This window comes from Diorhabda sublineata, chromosome X (assembly GCF_026230105.1).
Source record: "Diorhabda sublineata isolate icDioSubl1.1 chromosome X, icDioSubl1.1, whole genome shotgun sequence".
NCBI lineage: Eukaryota > Metazoa > Arthropoda > Insecta > Coleoptera > Chrysomelidae > Diorhabda > Diorhabda sublineata.
Genome location: NC_079485.1, coordinates 7,851,624 through 7,872,395, shown reverse-complemented (window position 1 = coordinate 7,872,395; position 20,772 = coordinate 7,851,624). Strand labels below are relative to the sequence as shown.

Here is a 20,772-nt window from a genome sequence, read left to right as displayed (position 1 = left end):
TTCAAATTAAAATAACATTAAAGCTAAATGACAATTATGAAACGAGGGACTTAATTTAATGGGAGCTTCCTTTGAATATGTTATCAAACCGACCTACGTTAGTATTTAAATAAAACTACTACTCACAGCTCTTATCTTTTTCATGCGATAACAATAAGAAGAAAACATTGATTTTATTGATTCGCATCAAGTACGTCATATGAATATAACCGTAACAATATCCCTCACATCCTAATCAGAACAGTCTAATAATATACATATATATATATATATATATATATATATATATATATATATATATATAAATATATATATATATATATATATATATATATATATATATATACCTGTTTTTTAAACTTTCACTACACAGCGATTAAAATAATGTAATAAAGGACACCTCACTCAATATTGGTAAAAGTGATGACAAACGTATTTATCTAATTTATATTTTGTTTTAGTAGAAGTACTTGATAAGAAGTGGATCTATTTTTAGAACATTTATGTATAATTCAAAACACTTGTCAATTTTTCATTTAAATTGTGAAATGAAGAGTGACAAATATTAAAGAAAATCTTACAATGTGAGACGATAGAGTTATAACGAATTCTTCCAGTCGGTCGATAAAGTATATATGTAGTTATGAAGCATCTAAACCACACAGGATGTAAGTTACAGTAATATTTCGAATATTATAAGGACTCAATTTATGTAAGTATGAGTATACTCAATGAGTACACACATAGAATATTATTCATACGAATTGAAATAAACTAATATATATATATATATATATATATATATATATATATATAAAATAATACGCTTAAGATAACAACCCTCGGATGTCTAGACCCTATAGACAGTAACTTTGAAATTTAATTATAAATCTACAAAAAATCACGGAGTAGCGATAGATACTTCAAATTAATACACGGTATTTTTCTATGAGACATATTTATTTGTTGCAGCAGATGAAGTTGGATCAGTCAGTCGTTTGCAATTAGTGCGACCTGTGGAATTTGTCAGTCGTGCTATTATTTTTCAGCAGAGCTGCAAAGGTTTATTAAAATATAATTTGAAAGCTATATATTCACGGCTCTATAATAGTCTTTAACTCTATAGGTAAAATTATTACTGTAAAATCAAGTCCCTGCAGATTGACATTTTTAGAGTATTTTCAAACAAAGACGCCTGTATCTGCTGAAAATGTATTTGTAATTCGAATTATCTGGGTCCATTCAGGTTAAATACTGTTATTGGTTCTACGGGTTTGTCAAGTTTTTATCCAAAAATTACCTACCCAAGTTACATGTTATTTTTTATGTTAATTTAATTGCAAATTTACAATCTACTCAGATGGTTTCTTGCTAAGTTACACGTGAACTTAGCTGAACTTAAAATATTCAAAAATCGACTTCGGTAATCTTTAGGCCAAGACCACCTTATGTCCAATCTGCTTATCAATAATGTTCAAAGGGATTTATTTCGTGATTTAGACAAAAATTAAGTAATATATGAAATAGCTTCAACAAGTGAGTTGCTTAAAAAGAACTGTTACTTTGGTGTTAGGGAAGTAAAATGTCGGATAATCTCAATTTAGTTAAGCCCCTAATTTTCTAGTATAACAACATTGTAAACTGCTGAATATAAAGAATTTTAAAAAATATTAATGTTACTATTGTTTTTCCAATCTCTAAAATCCATGTGTCATTATTTTTATCACACAAATAATTTTGACATAACCGATTAATAGTTTGATGTGAATAACTTTATTTCGAAATCCGTTCTAATTTTTAACAATAATAAAACATGTGATTTGTAATGTTTTGCTAGCCATAAAATAATGTGAATTGCTTATTTCATAAATAATAAAGTCAACAAAAGTCGAAAATCATATTAGGCATTCGTTTTCCAGAATTTGATTTTCAAAAATTATCCGAGGGAAGAACCCCGGACCTCCACATTGTTGAGGGTATTCCATACCCCCCAGATCCCACGGCACAGGGAGCTTTAACTGAGGGCCCCAAATGGTTTCAGTTCGGGTCTCTCAATAACTATCCACTTTAATTGAGAAACCGATCTTCTCATATTAATTAGAACGTGCTTTTTCATATAATTTGGTAGTTTTAGCTAATGCCATCGAAATATTTCAAATGCTTAAAATTTATCAGATTGAAGGTTGAGTATACTCTTAATTTTTAAGATAACATTCCATCACATTATCATCTTGTAGAAAAGTGTTTACCTCCGATTGGAGACCCTAGTGACAACCTTAACAAAATGTGGACGCTCAAGATCTTGAATAACAATTTTATATTGCCAATACGATATATAACAGTGGTATTTCAAGAAAACACTGTTGCGTGAAAGCCTGCTTTCTATATAAACAAATAGATAATATATAAATCTAGGTATTCCAGTACCTTTTAGAAACGGTTTTTGGAAAATAAATCACTTTGGTTTGATAGATCAGCGTTGGGTACAACCATCCAACGGCAAGCATAAAGTGAAATAAACATAGAACAAAATCACCCAAACACACACCTCCTAGATATAACCGTACTAGAAGAAAATATTTTTTTACAATTCACAGTTTGGAAATGTTATTGACCCTAAAATGCTCTCTATACGAATTTATGTACTGAAAACATTTCTGTAACTCACAAAGTAATATCAGTTTTTGAACTTTTCGTTGGTTATATTTCGCATAACAAAATCGAAATCTAGAAGAATAGCCGGCGCTAGATGGATTAGGGAGCTAAGTATTTATTACGAATAGGTCAGAATTGTGATTATTTTAAGAATAAAGCACTTTGACGACAGAAACCTTAGAATTTAAAGACAGCAAACAAATAAATTGGCATCAATAATAATGTTTCAAAACATTTGATCAGAACCGGCAAACGTATTATTCTCTCTATATTGGATTAATTGGTTTTCAGCGCAAATGTAAGTTTAGAGTGTAGATAACCGATAAACTGAAAAAGTATGGCTAGTAGCCATCATTGTAGCCAACGATTACAGTGAGAAAACAATTTTTTACGGTAATCCAGCAACGAACCGCAGACTAACAGTTGTTTTTAAAGAATATGTGATGGCTTTATGCCACCTGCCTCGTGAAAAATGAATTTGTTCCTTCCTTTTTCCTTTGATGATACAGTAGATCTAATAGGTGGTAAGCCCGAAAAAAATTTATTAGTCTACAAAAATCGGATATGAACATTATTGATAGAATTCCCACTTTCTGTAAACGTTTCAAAAAATACGAAACAATGGTCGTAAGTTATATGTATGTATACTAAATATACATATAAGGCTATTTATAAGGCTATTTTGAAATTCAGTTAATAGAGGAACATATTATGTACTTATATGCGCACTAAAATTTTTGCATGGAACACATTAACTCATGTTGCACATAATTTCCAAAAAAGTGGTTCTAAAGTGTTCAATATCGATTACAACGCCTGTATTTTATTTCTGCAATAAATTTAATTTTCATAATATTTTCCTATTGCTCATATTTTACCCATTTTAATAAACTTCTAAAACAGTTTTTGTTCTTTCTTAAAACTCTTCCTATAGAAAATTTCCCGCATGTTGTTTAAGAGGCATCTTGTAGGAATATGTAGGATACTAGAAGTTTTATTATTTTTATGTTGCATTGTACAAAACATCAACAAAATTGAAGCAGAAACATTATATATATATATATATATATATATATATATATATATATATATATATATATATATACAAGATATCTTTGAACTTTGTAAAAAAACTTGAAATCGAAACGATTAAACTGTAGCTACCTGGATGATTTATTAAAGTTTAATGCTCTTTCCAAATTTAATGATTAATAAATTCTACTAAAAGAATAAATGAAACCACCTAATACTAGAAATGATAGGATTACTATTTAGCCATTTACTTTCGTTCTACTTTACTTTGTTGGAAGTATTGAGTATTGGATCCATATAATTGTTCGGAAATGTTATTTACCAGTAAGAATCAATTATAAATAATAATGAAATAATTCGATAAGGTAAGTAAAAATATAAACAGCGGTGTTTGTAATAGATATAGATAAGTATTTCTTATTTTATTATACAATTAAATCCAGCTGTAAAGATTGCGTTGATTGTAACAAGTGATAAAGTGAACAATTTTGCTCAAAAATCTGTTAATAAACATACCAGCGCAATAAAAATAGGTAGTTGATCCAAGTACTCATACTAAAATAACTGTGATTGACAGGAATCAATCAATCAGACAAAAACAACAACTATTCATATGAAACAGACAAACGTTTGAATTGAAAATGAAATTACCAAGTCAGCAAGTACATACTATAAATATAATCATACTATAATTTTGTTAATCACATTGATTGATCTATGTTGTAAATAATGAAATAATGAATGTGCGTTGAAAAATAATACTAGAAAATTGAAAGTTTCTTTAGACGAAATGAATTTTTGAATTCCTAAACTTAAATTACGGTTTGAATAGTTTCATTAGAATATTGCACGATTAAGGAATATCCTCATTTTGTTACAACTTATCATAAAACATTAATCAACATTTAGACGCCAATTCACCTGAATATATAAGAATTGTTGCGATTCGACTTCAATAGACATCAATCAACATGAAGTGACAATCGACCTCAATCGGCTCCAATGGATGTTAATCGACAATATCTGACAAAAGTAGACACCAATTCAACTGAATATATAAGAATTGATGAGTTTCGACCTCAATTGACATCAGAGTATATCAATCAACATGAAGTGACATTCGCTTCAATCGGCTTCATTGGATTTAAATGGACAATATCTGACAAAAGTAGACGCCTAGATTTTTTAAATTATTAACTAATATTGGACATTAGGTGTCCCTCCAATTTTCGCATACAATAAATACAGTCCAAGAGTAAAGGCCGAGGAAAGGACGAGGAAAGTTCTAAAGACGAGATCTCTCCTCTCAAATCGTATCATCAGTACTGTCAGGTGGTTCATGCACATTGTAGCCTTCGTTATTTCAAACTAAATTGTGCAAGATGCATGCCATCATGGCTGAATCGCAATTTTAATCGATTCGAAAGTGGCGAAAGTATCGAGCCGGAGCCCGGAAGCATGTGGAATATGTGTGCGCACTACTTGTGAACCCACACCAATCCCAATTTTGCTCCAAAGAACGATCCGTGAATCCGTAAACAAAACATGCCAGCAAATCTGCTTAACTTCCCTTTGATGCAAAATATTCCATATTCCATATTCCATTGATCACCAAGGGTATTAAGCATATCTTCGTAAATCTGTTTACCTCTTAACCCTTTTAAATACAGGTACTTGATGATGGCTCGATATTCGATACTTATTGTGTAACTCTGGTTTACTTTTTTGACGTCAAACTTCACACTGACACTTCTAATAAGTTATTGTTCGTTGTTTTGGTAACGCAATATTTTGTTTATGCACGGAACTGGTCTAGGCTAACTAGATATTAATATATCCTCGTAATTTACAAGTGAAAAATAATATTTTTTGTACAAATACATACTTTAGAGGCTTGATATTAAGCCTTTCTCATTTACCTCTTGATATGTATCATATAACTGAGAGTTCACATTTTACACTTATATATAATATATATTTACAATTTTTATTTGGCATTATCAATGCGATGAATAATGTATGCAACAGACTGGCCTGGACACACTTGTCATACCCCATTCCGATCCTACTTCGTTCCAATTTTGCTCCAAAGAACGGATTGTTCTTTTTTCTTCTTACTAAAACTTGTGTTCACCAATATTGTAAATCCTAATAACAATCAAATGAATTACATCATCTGTCAAAATTTTCGATAAATCTGACAGATATTTTAGTTTTAATACATCAAAGATGATGATGAACATCCAGGACCGTAATTTAATACAAATGTCTCCGAAAAAAAGTATCTGAGATAGATGATGAAATTATTATTACAACCAAAAGGGTATGGAATATTTTGCATCAAAGAGAAAACTAGAGAAAACATTACGATCTGGCTCCCTTTGATTACTTTTTCCTCCTTAATTTGAAATAATCACATGGTGAATGGCGAGACAAATGAAGATATCAAAAACAATTGCTTACTTTACGGAACTTCCGAGAGATTCTTTTTTAGATAGTTTGTAAAAAGTTTGCATTAAGTGAGTTGAAACTAGATGAAAAATAGAATATTATAGACCATAAAATCTAAAAGAAAATAAGTTTTTTATTACAAAATCACATTTCCATTAAACCAACCTTGCACAAACTTTTATTTTTGAAAAAGCATCATCCGTTCCTTATTTTGTACCTATCTAAAATTATAATAAATGCAAATCACCTATTTTGAGGTGAGTTTGTGGGAAGTTTCAGCCACATTTTGAATTGTAAATCATTTTCCAGATGAAGCCAGTCCTCTTTCCGTGGTTTTCTTTACAAAATTATTCTCATCCTCTTTGGTCAAAAAGGATTTAATCTCTTCCGAATGTGGTTTCAGACTTTTATTTATATAAAATTTAATAGTCGTCTCTCCAATAAAGTAATACGATATAGATATTTTCTATCTAAACAACCCTTAAACCGAAACTAGATATAGAAACTTGATATAGATAGAAAACGAATTCATTAATTAGTAAATTAAGTACTTTCTACTTTCAAATGCCGCAACAATCGAAATCATTTTATAAATTTTGTTTATCAGAATACTACTTTGAGCAACCTCGTATTAACTGATAATAAAATAAGTTGTCACTCAGATGTATCTGATTTTCTATAGTGATCTGACAAAATATTCAAAGTAACTGCATAGGTCTCTCAAAATTTTAAAAATAGAATGTATAAAATGTAGTGATACACGTATGCCCTATTGATTGGGATCAGTTTTAATTGTCATCTATATTAGTAGTTGTATATTATACTCGTATGTAGAAAGAATTTAATATTTTTAACGAGACTAGATAGGTTATTCAATTGGAGGTTATTCTTTTACTGTGATTTAGCCTATGCTTAATTATTCTGTGTTAATAATAACGGATTCAGAAACTCGACTTTCCGTTTGCCGTTGATGTTTGCTGTTACAAAATTAACAACATTGGAAGGTATAAACATTCAAGAAGTTTATGAATAGGTTGTAGAATTTGCTACGAACTTCAAACGGCAAACGTCTCCAGCGAACGGCAACGGCAAACGGAAAGTTGAATTTATGAATCGGCATAAAAGTGTCATAAAACGTTCTAGGATTGTTTTAAACATTTTATAAGAATATTCTATAGCCTAGGATAGGCTATGAAAACAGCACGTGAAAGAAAGTTCATAGAAGTAGACGGGGAGAGAAAAATATCATAATTATAAGGAGAGAGTTGCAAACTTTGATTTTTGTGAAATCCGTGATTTCTATTAATAAACTCCTCGACCTGTTACAATATGGATATGAAAATAAAAAGTGAACATTAAACATGGAATAGAAAATGGCAAGTAAATGGTAAATATAAGTGTGGTTGTATATAATAAACTAGCTGACAGAAGTGTCGAGACGTCATACGCTCTTTTATTTCATTTTTATGTTTAGAATTTTACGTTAATTTATTTCTCCGTAAAGAACAGCAGAGACAAACAGTTGATTTTTTCCTTTACTGTGCAGTGAAACGTCATGCGACATTTAGGTTCATAAGGTTTTATTTGAAAATTAAACATGTAGCGCACAAGAACGTACAAATACTTTGAAATATTGCACTAACCGTAATTTTTGAAAGGGATAAGCCATACAGGGTTTGATGTTATACAGGATGTTTCTAAATTCACGTGACAAAATTCCGAAGGTGATTACTCGTATGAAATTAAAATGGGTATTTCCTAAAATAAAATTTCCTCAGCCCACCCCTTTCCAAGATATCACCCTTAAAAGGTGATGACTAAAATTGTGCTTTTATTTTTTTTTTCTAAAATTTCAGTCACTAAGTTATTTTTTCAATATTCGCGGGTGAAATTAGCAGCCCTTACTTTCTTCCATATGAAAACTTTTTTCAAGTTTTATGGAATATAATCGAAATCCTTGTTTTATTTAAAAATATTTTTCATTCTCAAAACCAATAAACACCATATTTAATTTTTTTTAATAAATTGAAAGGGAAACAGTAAAGATGTAAAATGTAGTGCAATTCATAATGAATGCTGGAAATAACCACCTCTACCTTGTTTTTAATTACAAAGTTTTAGAATAGAAAGACGGTTGTCACTTCGACAATTCATTTACCGTGCTTATTCAAATTGTAGTGATGTTAAACACACATAGTTACCAATTTTTAAATAATGTCCTGTTTACGAACGAGACACATTTTTCAAAAATATTTATCGTAAATAATCACGTACGGGCAGATGATAATCCCCATGATATTATATAGCACCATTTTTAAGATATTTGTTCAGTGAACGTATGGTTTGGTATTGTAGAGAATAACTTGATTGAGCCTCATTTTCTGCCTTAGCTATTAAATTTTATATCTTATACCAGTTTTCTAAAATGATCGCCGTGAAGTATTTGAAAAGATCGCACTCAATATCAGGCAAAACATATGATTCGTACACAATGCTGCTGTACACTTCAGTCGGTCTGCTAGGCAACATTTAGATGCAACACACCCAAACCGTTGGATTGGTCTAGAAGGACCCCAGCTTTGTCCTCCTCGATCTACACAGTTATATCCTTGTGATTTCTGTTTATTAGGTTACCTCCTACAAGATACCCATAATTGATGATATCAACGATTTGAAGAATTGTATTCAATAGCGTTTCGGGGGCCCTCCTCGGCCAATGTTACTATGAATACAAATGAAAACCGTGAAGCGATGTCGATTTATTTTTTTAAATCAAAACGAATAAATTTTCAATAAATTATTATTTTTAATCAATGTAATGTAATCAATTTCGTTATCAATAACATTGTGTCATCTAGTGTGCAAATTTTCAATATCGTACTGATAAAAATCAATTGGTTCTAGAGTAAAATACCTACTTCGAGTTGAAATTTCAGACATCATCCAAATTTTTGAATTTTTTTCAAGGTTCGTCTTGCATAGTACGATCTTGTATTATTTATTGTGTTGCATAATAACGCCTTTCCTGTTGTCAATCGTTGAATACTTTTCGATTAAAAATTGATCCAGGTTTCAATTTCGCATATACTCCACTAAATCACAGGAGCGCAGTTTTTGGATATAAGCCCGGCTTCGCAATACTTCGTGGTGATTTATTTGAAGAGCCTTTTGCGTTTTGAATTATCATATAGTTATCAAGTTGAAGCAAAAAACAGTTATGTGCCGTTGAAACAATACGTTCCATGTAGGTACGATTGATTTTGTTTCTTTCTGACAATTGGAAGGAATCCAAACACCTGCTCAGTCCATTTTTCCAATCTGCCCACACACGCTCTTGGATGGTCAACCAAGAATTGTTGAGGGAATTTGAGAATTCTTAGATTGTCAGACATGGATTTGTTTCCACTCCCGCCTTTAACAAGTCGTTGTCTAATACTATTGATCTTCTAGGAGTCAGAGAGGTCAAAACCATAAGATTTGAACTTGAAAAAACCGTATTTGGCATATAGGAACGGATAAACATCGAAACTACTTTTGATGACAACGGTTGCGTTACAACCCTTGCTAAAATTAAAAACATACAATGCTGGAAATTGCAAATAAATATTATTCAATAGTTACAATAACCTTGAAATGTCTTTAACATGACTTTGAAGTACGCATTAAGCTGATAAATAACAATGAAACATCTACAAAAAACTACATGACTTTCTGGTCCCCCTTTAGATATTATTTATAAAGTCCGTGTAAGCGATTTCTAACCCAATTCGAGCAAATTGTGATGAAATTTTTCTCAGCGATACGCATTTCAGTCTTCAAGAACATTATCTGATGGTAAATGTTTTCGCACAATTTGCAGAATTTTCATAGTTCATCTCGTTTTGGTAGTCCTTGGATTTATAATATGATTTCCAACAAACGTTTTCACCTGGAATATATCCTGCGTCACTATCGACATGAACAGTAATCAAACGATGGCCTTTACTAGAGGGTTTTATATTTATTATTTATTTAAATTTATATTTAAATTTTATATGTCATTTCAGGTTTTATTGTGAGTGTAACTAGAATGAATAAAAGTTTCAACAGTAGGAAAACTCTCCTTCCGTTTTCGCTATTTTGCTTTTCATGGAAATTCCAGGTATTAATTTTAAAAACAATTTTTACACTATCATTATAATCGAAATTTCCGTATATCGTATCCGTATCCGTATACGCTGGATAATAATTTAAAATACTATTTCTTAACGTCTTCTAGCATTGATTTGGCTTTTTGCCAGTCCTTTTCTTTTGTAGAGTAAAAAAAGAGGTTACGCGCTAGAAATTCAACGAAAAATTCGAAAGCTAAAACATAGAGCAGCTGATACACGTCCACCGACCTAAAATAAATATTCGACGTTATTTCAAAATTTACACATTATTCTTCATACCACGGACCTCATTTTGAACTTCAATAATAAATAAAAACTTTAAAACCATTACGTTTACAAAAATTTTGCTAAATCATTAACATTCTTGAATGTGGTCATTATATTCAAACATTTACTCAAACAAAACTTCTGCTTCCTTCATATTTTAAATTACTAAATAGCTTTTGTCACTTGAAAATTTATGAAGAATTTTACTCTTAACACATTCAATCGATACAGAAATATGTATGGAAATCTGGAATTTTTTTTCGATGTGAATAGTGAAAAAACAGGATCAAATGTGCAATCGGTGACGATGGGGAGAGTTTGTCAACAAACTTCTGAAAATGCGAGTCCCCGAGCTAGCATGGTCGAGTTATAATTAAAATGATTCGCTGTATCAGCAGCGAGAAAATTAATTTTAATTTTTAATTCAGTTTTTTGTAATATGAAAGGATATTGTTAATCGAGATATATAATAGCAGCGTGGGCTGAAAATATCATGAGATCATTAAAAACATTTGAAAATCTACTATTCTATTAAGTAAACTCAATTATTTCACTATTAAGTTTGTCAGATTTGTATATTTTGCTAGTACTTAAAATAACAACCTATCAATATACCACACACTCCAAAATGTTTTCTTGATTATTGCTGGAATTTCCAAAAAATGCCAGAAGAGTTGATTATATGCAAATAAGCAACTATTCTGTAATGTTGCATACTGTGTGAATTGCTGACTCCTCCATTTTTTTTATCAAATTTTTACATTCACCTCGTTTTAGACTAGGTCTTATTCTATAGACTAACACAATTTTTATAGCAACAATATAGCAAGTTGAGTGATACAGGTTCACAAATATCTAGAAAATAAACTAAGATTGGATGGTTCACCATAACTTACAGTATTCATATTTTATTATTTCATTTGGAATATTCTAGTCATCTAATCCATGAATTTCTTTATATCATAGTCTTCTTGTAGTGGGTGCTTCAATGACTGTGGTAGTTGATTCTATTTACGTTCTTACTCGTATTCCATTCATTTGATTAAGGGATGTAAATTTGCATATTTGAATTTCTCATTCTTTAATTACTGTGATAGAGTATATTTTATTTTACGAACTAATAACATTGACAATGACACCATTATCATTGGTATCTATTCAATTATGAAGAAAATACGTATATATGAAATCTTGCTTTATATAGTTTCCAAAACATATTCCATAATCATAAAAGTGGTTGAAAATGTTTAAATTTAAATTCCTTTCATGTCTGTCACTGACGCAAAAAAGGGGTTATGGCCGACTGTAAACTGTTCGCAACCACTTTTTAACAACCTGTATGGATCCAGATATTTCTCTCTGGATTTAGTTACAATAATATTTAGAGGAATAGCTAACTAAAATACAGTAGAATTTAGAGAATGTTGAAGAGGTCGGATTGAAGATGAACTCCCTTGTAGTAATAAAGATTTTAAAAAACCTCGAAAGAAAAGAATTGTGAAGAATATATTGAACAATGAAGTAGAAACGAATATCTACGTTAATAAGTAGAAATATGAAGGAAACACCTACACGAATAAATAATAAAAACAAAAGAAATAAAAATGTTTATTGAAATTTTTTTAGAAGAAATCGCAAAAGTGTCTGAAAAAATGAGACTATGAATAGTGTACAATTGAGCATACTTCCCTTAATGCCTAAATAACAAACAATAGCAAAAAGACTAATTACTTTTATTTGCAATAATGATAGATAGATTTAAAATAGCAATAAATCAAAAAATAAGTAATCTTTGGTAATATAACTTTTATATATATATATATATATATATATATATATATATATATATATTATATATTGAACAAAATATTAAATAGCAACAAAGCACAGTTTAGTTATTGACAATAATAAGTTGAAAAATAGATGTCAAAGTATTTTCATATCATGATTTTTATGTTTGTGAAATGAAATGTAGTGAAAATTCAATTTTCACAATTTTTACTAATGTGAACATTAGTAATTAATAGAAATAATAATAAGAAAAATACATTCAGCTCTATAATGTGTTAGGTACTGATTTTTGAAAACCATTAAAGAAGTTTAGAGGAATTATGGTTTAATGTAACCTACACACAAAATATTTACCATTTCTGTGTTGGCAATATAATTACTGGAATTCGGCAATACCACAGCAACGTGCACCTCCCATTGATTAGAGGTTTCGTTATATATTGAACAATAGTCATCTTCGCTATCACCGGATTCTTCACACTGAGTAGGAATTTTCTGGCACGGTTCCGAAACCGGCCAGGGTTTCTGATTTAAAATATCGTAATTGAAATCTGAATCCGCAAAAGATGTAGCCAAAAATAACATAAACATGAAATAAACCATCACTGACTATATTATGGCACAATTGGTCACGACATAAGCAAAAAATAGAATTCTCACAGTCCGATCGCAACACATTTTACGAAAACATTCAATCTACTAAAGTTGATAGCCGTTGATAGCAATTACTGATAGTGTGTCGGCGCAAAAGATAATATTTTCACTAAATGATTGGGTAGACAAAGTATTTTAATTGATTTATCATAGAAAATTTATTACCTAGATCGAGTACTTCAGCGCTACCTGAACAGATATATGTTATTTTAATCTAATTTCGTAATAATTTTGTAACACCAATGTCAATTTTAACACAGTTATTGAAGCCTCTTCAGCCCCTAACTAAATCTACATAAGGCGGAGAATTGATTGAAAATCTATATTCGCATTTATACGAAAAATATAAATTATTTTCAACGAACGTCAATTTAAGTATGTAAACACACTCTGTTCATGCTTTTGTGATTTAGATTTTGTGGATAACGAGCTGTCAGCGCACTACAACTACAATAAATAATAGTAGAGAAAATCAGTTGAACATGTTTATTTTTATCTACATAACTAAAAAACTCGAAATGTTATTTATATCCTAAACGAATTATTTAGAGGTTCTCTTAAATAAACAAATAACACTGGCCGATACTATTTTGTACCACAATACTACTGAAACTAATTTCCGTGGTTCTCATGTAGGTACCTAAAAATATATAATACTGACCGAAACGGTTGTATCGCAATACCATTGTCAATACTAATTTGTTTTGATGGTACTTTCTTAAATCGAAATACAATTAATCCGAATTTTTTTTGGAGTGAATAACACTAATGCCAAGAGTCAGCAATTTTTTCTGTAATTTTCTACTGAAATAGTTTTCTTGCAGAAATATGTTCAAGGGCGTCCATAGATGTAAACCAAGAACCAAGTTGACGGGACGGAGGAGCGGGAGTGTCAGCAACCATCTTTCTACCGCACACACTTGTACACTACCACTACACCAACACTCAAAATTATCGTCTTCAGAGAATCGGAAGTATTAATGTAGTGGTAGTCTAAACAGAGTGTTTAGTATGAATATCATAAAAAATTCCAACTTATTCATCTTTAAATATCACTTGGACTTTAATGGTATGACGAAGGTAATAAAAATAATTTTTTGTATAATATAGATTTTCACCTACACCATTCCAAACTCCACCATTTTTCAACCTATAATCAACTTTTGGAAAATTATAAGTGTATTATTTTTGTCCTACAATGGTAACAGCTCACGAGATATTTGATAACATGTTTTCGCTACCATTTTATTTTTCAAAATAATTTCTCACACTTAGACTATCAGTTACCATTATTTTCAATCCAGTTTGTTTGTCTCTAATATCACCTCTTCATTTGTCTAAATTCGCTCCTTACCAAACCATACGAACAAAGTTTAGTATCAAAAACTAATCGTATGGAACCAGATCAGGTTAATATGTCATATGAACCACAAAACCTCAACGCACTTGGATAATTTTTCCGCAACAATAACTGATGAATGTATAGGTGCATTATCGCTTTTCTCCATACAATGCGATCTTACTTTCAAGTTAGATATCAAAACGTGTCAGCGCACTACTGGCCACTATGGTTTTCCAAATAATCACTAAAAACTAGTTTTCGCTTTTTTGGGAGCACGTTCTTCGGATGAAGTCTATTGTTTCTGCCGAATTTTTGTTTCTGACGTATAATGATACACCCAAGTTTCATCTACTATGACATATTATCATGAGCTGAATCGCGTTGGAAAGCTCAAATTTCTCGAGGTTTTTGCTTCAAAGCCATTAATAAGAGGGTTATTAGGGTTTTTATACATTCATTGATCTTAGAAGTGATCTGATTCCGTAGTATCAATCTGCTTACTCATTGAAATTTCATCAAGAAACTGGAATCTGTATAATAAAAATGATCAAAATGAAATAAAACAAAAAATGTTCACCATCGAGAACACCATGGACACTAAAAATATTGATATTGGCTTTGAGACAATTGATAAATTCATCACCCTAACAAATCAACTAATTAATGTAAGTAATTCCCAAGTTTTTCAATATAGACATTGTTCATATTTCTATTTTATAATTATGACAATAATTTCATTCCTCTAGGATGAAATATAGTTATTTGAATATACTTTCTTATCCCGCAAAAGTATTTTAGAAAGAATAACAATAAAATTTCACCTCGATATAAATTATCAACATAATCTATAATGTAACACGATAAACTTTCGTTGTTGGCCAGTGTAATTTAACACATGCTGATTAGTAAATCTAACAAAAAATTTTCAATTTACACTACTAATTTTGACTCGAAATTTAATTACAATATGTTCAACAAATATATAATTGTGTTAATAAATTACACCCACTGAAGTTGCACAAAAAGCGGAAACTGTATATATTCTACGATAAAAATCTAGGAAAGTATTTAGAGAAACTTTGAATCAAAATTAAAAAATTCCTTCCATTTAGGATTCACACTCTCCCCTATGTTTAAGGCGAAAATTCAATAACTGAATCATCTAATCTACAATGATTTTTTAGTCGAATACTATTGAAGTATACAGTGTAGATATGAGTTCAATTACAACGAAATCGCTTGATCCAGAGGAGATGATAGTATTAATTACATGTCGGAGATAAAGTTGTTGAATTAAACTTCCAATCATGTCTTTTATGAGGTGGAATTCAATATCACAAATGTATAAATTGAGTATCTCTACGTTTTTAAAAAATGTTGACACGATTTTCGGATAGTCATAATAAATTAGAAGTTTGTATGTAAAAGTGTAATGAAATGAATCCAAATCTATTTCATGGGCACTAAATTCATGAGGTTAGTGAAAATATTTTCACACATCGTATACAACGATAATGAATTTTATTGACAATATAAGGTAAATGTGCTATCCCAAAATTAACCACTAAACAAGAAGTTTATAATATAATGAATTTCGATATGAAAGCAATTTAATCTTCACTCGATTACTAAGTATCTTTTGAAGTCTTGAATGAATAAAAAGGTAATGTCGCATCAAAGAGGTTCCGAGGATATTCCTCTATTAACACACTGTTTTATTCAATATTCCAGCTAACCATTTTCAAAGAAATAACATTAACCTTAACTCAAAATATTTGCGTGCTTTATTTGAAAAATCTCATCTCATAGGGACTTATAAAGATGATAATTGAATATTCTTAACCACAGTATGCTGTTCAATAAAAGAAATATATCAAAAATATTCTCAGATACAGAGCGATGTTGGTCTATCGATCTTGTTGTTATATTTACTTCGTCAATATCCATAAGCGACAGCCAGAGGCTAAGTAATTGATTAGTAATTATAATGAATTGAAATTTCGCTAAACCTTTCCAATTACGCTCTAATTGTTGTTTTAAATGCGTAATATATCAAAATAGATCATATCAACTCAAATGATCTCCATGTCTTGGAAGAATTAAGCTGCGATGATTTTATGTATATTCATATACTTACTAGAAAATTATTTTTAATATCATATCTATTGAAAACGAGAAAAAAATTTTTTAAGATGACTCATTAATTATATTAATTTATGTACAAAAAAAAGGAATTACAACTCTCAATCAAAAAACTCTTAAAACATTCCAATGCATATATATATATATATATATATATATATATATATATATATATAAATATATATATATATATATATAAATATATATATATATATATATATATATATATATATATATATATTTAAGTTATGTAGGAACTTTCCTGAACAAAAAGTATGTATTCATTGCTGTAGAACTGTAGAAGAATACTCTAGAAATCAACATATCATAGAAGTGATACATACATTCTATCTTTGCAGCTCCAACAATCAAACAAATATTTCAAAACATTTTAGGTTCGTTCCAACCTGTTAATTTAGACCGTTCTTGGAAGCGTTTGAATGATATTTTCTGTGCCCTCTCCGGTTCAGTTGTCTCAGAGTCTTTTTTAAAATACTCACCCTATAAAAAATTTACTTATTTGGGTTGGCCATATTACGTATACAAGTGAGACACCATAATATTATGAAATGAATAAACATTATCCGAACAAAGTAACACAAATCAAGTAGCTACGTGAGAGATTAGGACAACTCTGGTTACTACAAACTAAAAGTTTTAAGCCAAAAAAAGCAACAAATTGATCATTTAGATTCCACGTATCGGATAAAGTGATACTAATTATGGCATTTAGTAGGTAATTAGTGATAATGCTGATTTTTTTTTATTTATTTGTGGATTCCTTCTTCGTTTTTGCTACATTTTTACGTCATCATTAGCTTCTTAATTCCTCAAATATCTCTATTTATTTTTCTCCAATTATAATGCAATTTTTACATTTCTTTTTTTGATGATTCACTCTTTCGTGTATTTTCCTTTTCTGTATACGATCCATAATCTGGACATCTGGACTAATAAACACGTTGATTTAGATATTTAAATGAGCATGTGAATAATCTACTTTTTGGAAAATTATAGTAATAAAAATCTAATAAGTAATACTGATCATTACTTAATAATGTGAAAAAACATTACTATCGATGTAGGAGATGTTCAGAATGCTCGCCGCGAACGTATTGGCAACATGCTAATATGGTTTAGAAACGTCTTCTAACTCAACATCTCAGGCATGACTGATCTAATCATATAAGTTAAGGGGTTTAGTTTTTTATAAAATACTTTCCACATATCTTCTCAGAAAGTAGTCTAATGGCGTCAGATCAGGAATTCGTGCTGGCCATTCTATCTGACCGCGCCACCGATTGGGAAAAATTGGTTCAGATACCATGCCGTAAATTGATTTAGTAATGGAAGATGATCCATCTTGCTGAAACCATATTGTATTCGCAAGGTTTGCTGTATCAGGATAGAAGTTTTGTGGGTCTACTTCAAAATCAAGCATAAGACTATGAATATTAAATGAGAATAAACGAATATTTTTTTGGGATATTTTTCAATTTATCTCAGTAAAAAGGAACGCTAGAATGGTTTTTGTTCAATTTCTCAATATCAAGAGTTGAACGAAAAATAAGTATGTAGCGAAATGTAGCGAATTCATGAAATCAGATAATTCTTGTTTTTAATGTTATTTTGTGTAATAATTCGGAGAGCACTCAACAATTCCGAAACAGTTGAAAATACGTATAGGACATTGTGAATGGATTATTATATCAATAATTTTCTGAAGAATCCAAAAAAATAAATAATAAACATGTAAAATAAGAAAGTTGGTATTGGCCACTGTCACATGACACACCATGTAAATTTAAAAAAAAATTCATTTATTTATAAACGAATTTACTCCATTTGGCTGCTCTACACTGTATATCTTATCAACGATAAATTACTTTCTGTCTTGTATGTTTCACTTTTTCAAACACACCGACAACGCCGAAATATATTTAAATGCGACCCTATATCTTATCTTTTAATTGTAGGTTTTTTCCAGAAGTATTCTATACATTTTATCACAAACAATGTTTTCCCTAATGTTGATCTGAAAATACTTGAACATGAACTAGAAATTGTAAAAGGGTTATAGGTTGATTTGATTTATAATAATTTAACAAAATAGCATCTTCTATAATATTGTAATAATAACTATACTGTCAAGAAATTCCAGACTTAAAATTTATAAAATTCTAATTTGAGAAACCAATGAGACCTGTGGCGTATTTTTACCGAAAATGTGCAGCTCATTCACATTTTAATATATCTTTACTGTTTAACCCGAACTTATTAGAATCGAAATTAATTAATATTTAAAATATTATTAAAATAGTAAATAATTAATATTTTAAAACGTTTGCCACTTTAAAATATGAACCTCAAATATTTTCCGAGAGCAATAAATAGTTCACGGATATATTTACATTTTTGATACATCGTAAACATAATTCATCCACTGTAAAATATTAATTTCGGGAAAATAAACACCTCCACCACACTCCTACACGAATTAAATATACCTAAAAAAATAATTAGGACGGGAATTTAAATGGTATTGAAATAACTATGTGGCGTAATTTTATTTAATACGGATATTGTAAAATGAAGAATATGTATAGTTTTAACAATTTTCTAGTTGATTTCCATTTAAAATCTAAGAAATCTAAAAAAAATGCGGATCTACATTTTTCGGAAAAAGGGTCGGTTATATTATACAACGAATATGGAAGCTGATTAACAAGGCAGAGCAGCAAAAGTTGATGTCCTTATTTTATATATATATATATTGATAAACAATGTAAAGATTGAAAGTAGTCAAAACGTCAAAATTTTTATCTATCTTTCCAAAAATTATTAAAAAATTCAATGAAAAGTCTAAGAAATAAAGAATATATATATATATATATATATATATATATATATATATATATATAAATTTATATAAGGTTAAATTTTAATGAAATAACTGGCATAAGCATTTACTGACGAACTACAGGAACGAAACAGCGACGCTGTCTGATTCTGTCTTCAGTTCGGAGTTTACTACGAACGATAGTTTTTACCTAGATAGTACAAATTTGATAGGAGCATTACTAATGAAGTTTTGAGATATGACAACACTGATCTGAATATATCAAATCTGACATTGTTATCATGAAGGTTGACATTTTTAATGGTGAACGTACTCAGAACGTATTGTCATACGAATGCTATTTGAGTTGTGCATTCATCTTGGTCTAAAAACGGAATGAAATAATCGCGAATATTTTCTATGATTTTCGACATGATTTAAATCAACAGTAGTATGCCGAGCAGCTCGCTATGACTTTTGGTTATGAAGCGATATTGGATATTGTGCCAGAAAACATCGATGCTGTGCGTAAATTGATATTGCAAGATCGTCATGAGACATAAAATGAGCATACTTGGGCATTATTTTCACTTCCATACATTCAATATTGCATGAATACTTGGTTGTCAAAAAGATTTGTTCGCGATGGATAACGCATTATTTGACAATCGCTCAAAAAAAGCTCGTGTCGATTGGTGCAAAGATAAGCTGAAAAAATTCCATCACGGTGCTTTAAAAGTTGTCTATAAGATCTGTAAACAACTATCGACTATAAGGGCTTTCCAAGACGAGTCAAATCCAACAAAAATTGTTCACGCACGAAGTACGGTAACCTTTTTTTCGGTATAACTGGAAATGTCGCCACCATTCCGTTAAAGCAACTTAGAACAGTGAATTCTGAATAGTACACCAGCATTTGTTTGGCGAAAGTGTTCGAAAAAATTATGAAAACCAATTGCAGAAGACGAATTATTCTCCACCACCACAATGCGAACTCTCACACATCAGTTAAAACAAAAACGTTTTTGAACTGTCAAAACATCGAATTGATCGGTCATTTGCCGTACAATTCTTGTTTAGCATTCAATTATTTCGTTTCATTCCCGTAGATGAAAAATAAATTGCGAGGTCAACGTTTTTCCACACCCGAAAAAGCGTACAAATGGTATGTTCTAGAGGTAGGTACCTCAATCGGAATGGAAAGAATAATTCGACAATTGATTCGAACACATGAAAAAGTGTATTGATCTTAATGGAGAATATTTTGAAAAGAAATAAAGCCATATCCAATTATAAATATTTATTTTTATTTATCTATCTCAAAACTTGAGTAGCTGCCCTCGTATGTGACAGTTATGTACTCTACACTCCTTACAAAAATAGCAACAAACTCAACTTCATATCTATATTCAGCTTTGAAACCAAAAAACTACTTTTTTTATTTATAT

At 30.1% G+C, this 20,772-nt stretch overlaps 1 protein-coding gene across 3 annotated transcripts in view; it reads right to left on the bottom strand.

The window, feature by feature from the left end:
• LOC130451393 (atrial natriuretic peptide receptor 1) overlaps positions 1-13,082 on the bottom strand; it is a 110,032-nt gene extending 96,950 nt beyond the window's left edge. For 2 of the 3 annotated variants that reach the window (XM_056790378.1, XM_056790379.1), the window contains exon 1: positions 12,702-13,082. In XM_056790378.1, the coding sequence (XP_056646356.1) occupies positions 12,702-12,950 (249 nt within the window). In that variant the 5' untranslated portion in view covers positions 12,951-13,082. Of the gene's footprint in view, positions 1-347; positions 416-12,701 lie in introns of those variants that run through there. The other variant, XM_056790380.1, reaches the window with a different exon arrangement.
• Between the last annotated feature and the right edge of the window lie 7,690 nt (positions 13,083-20,772).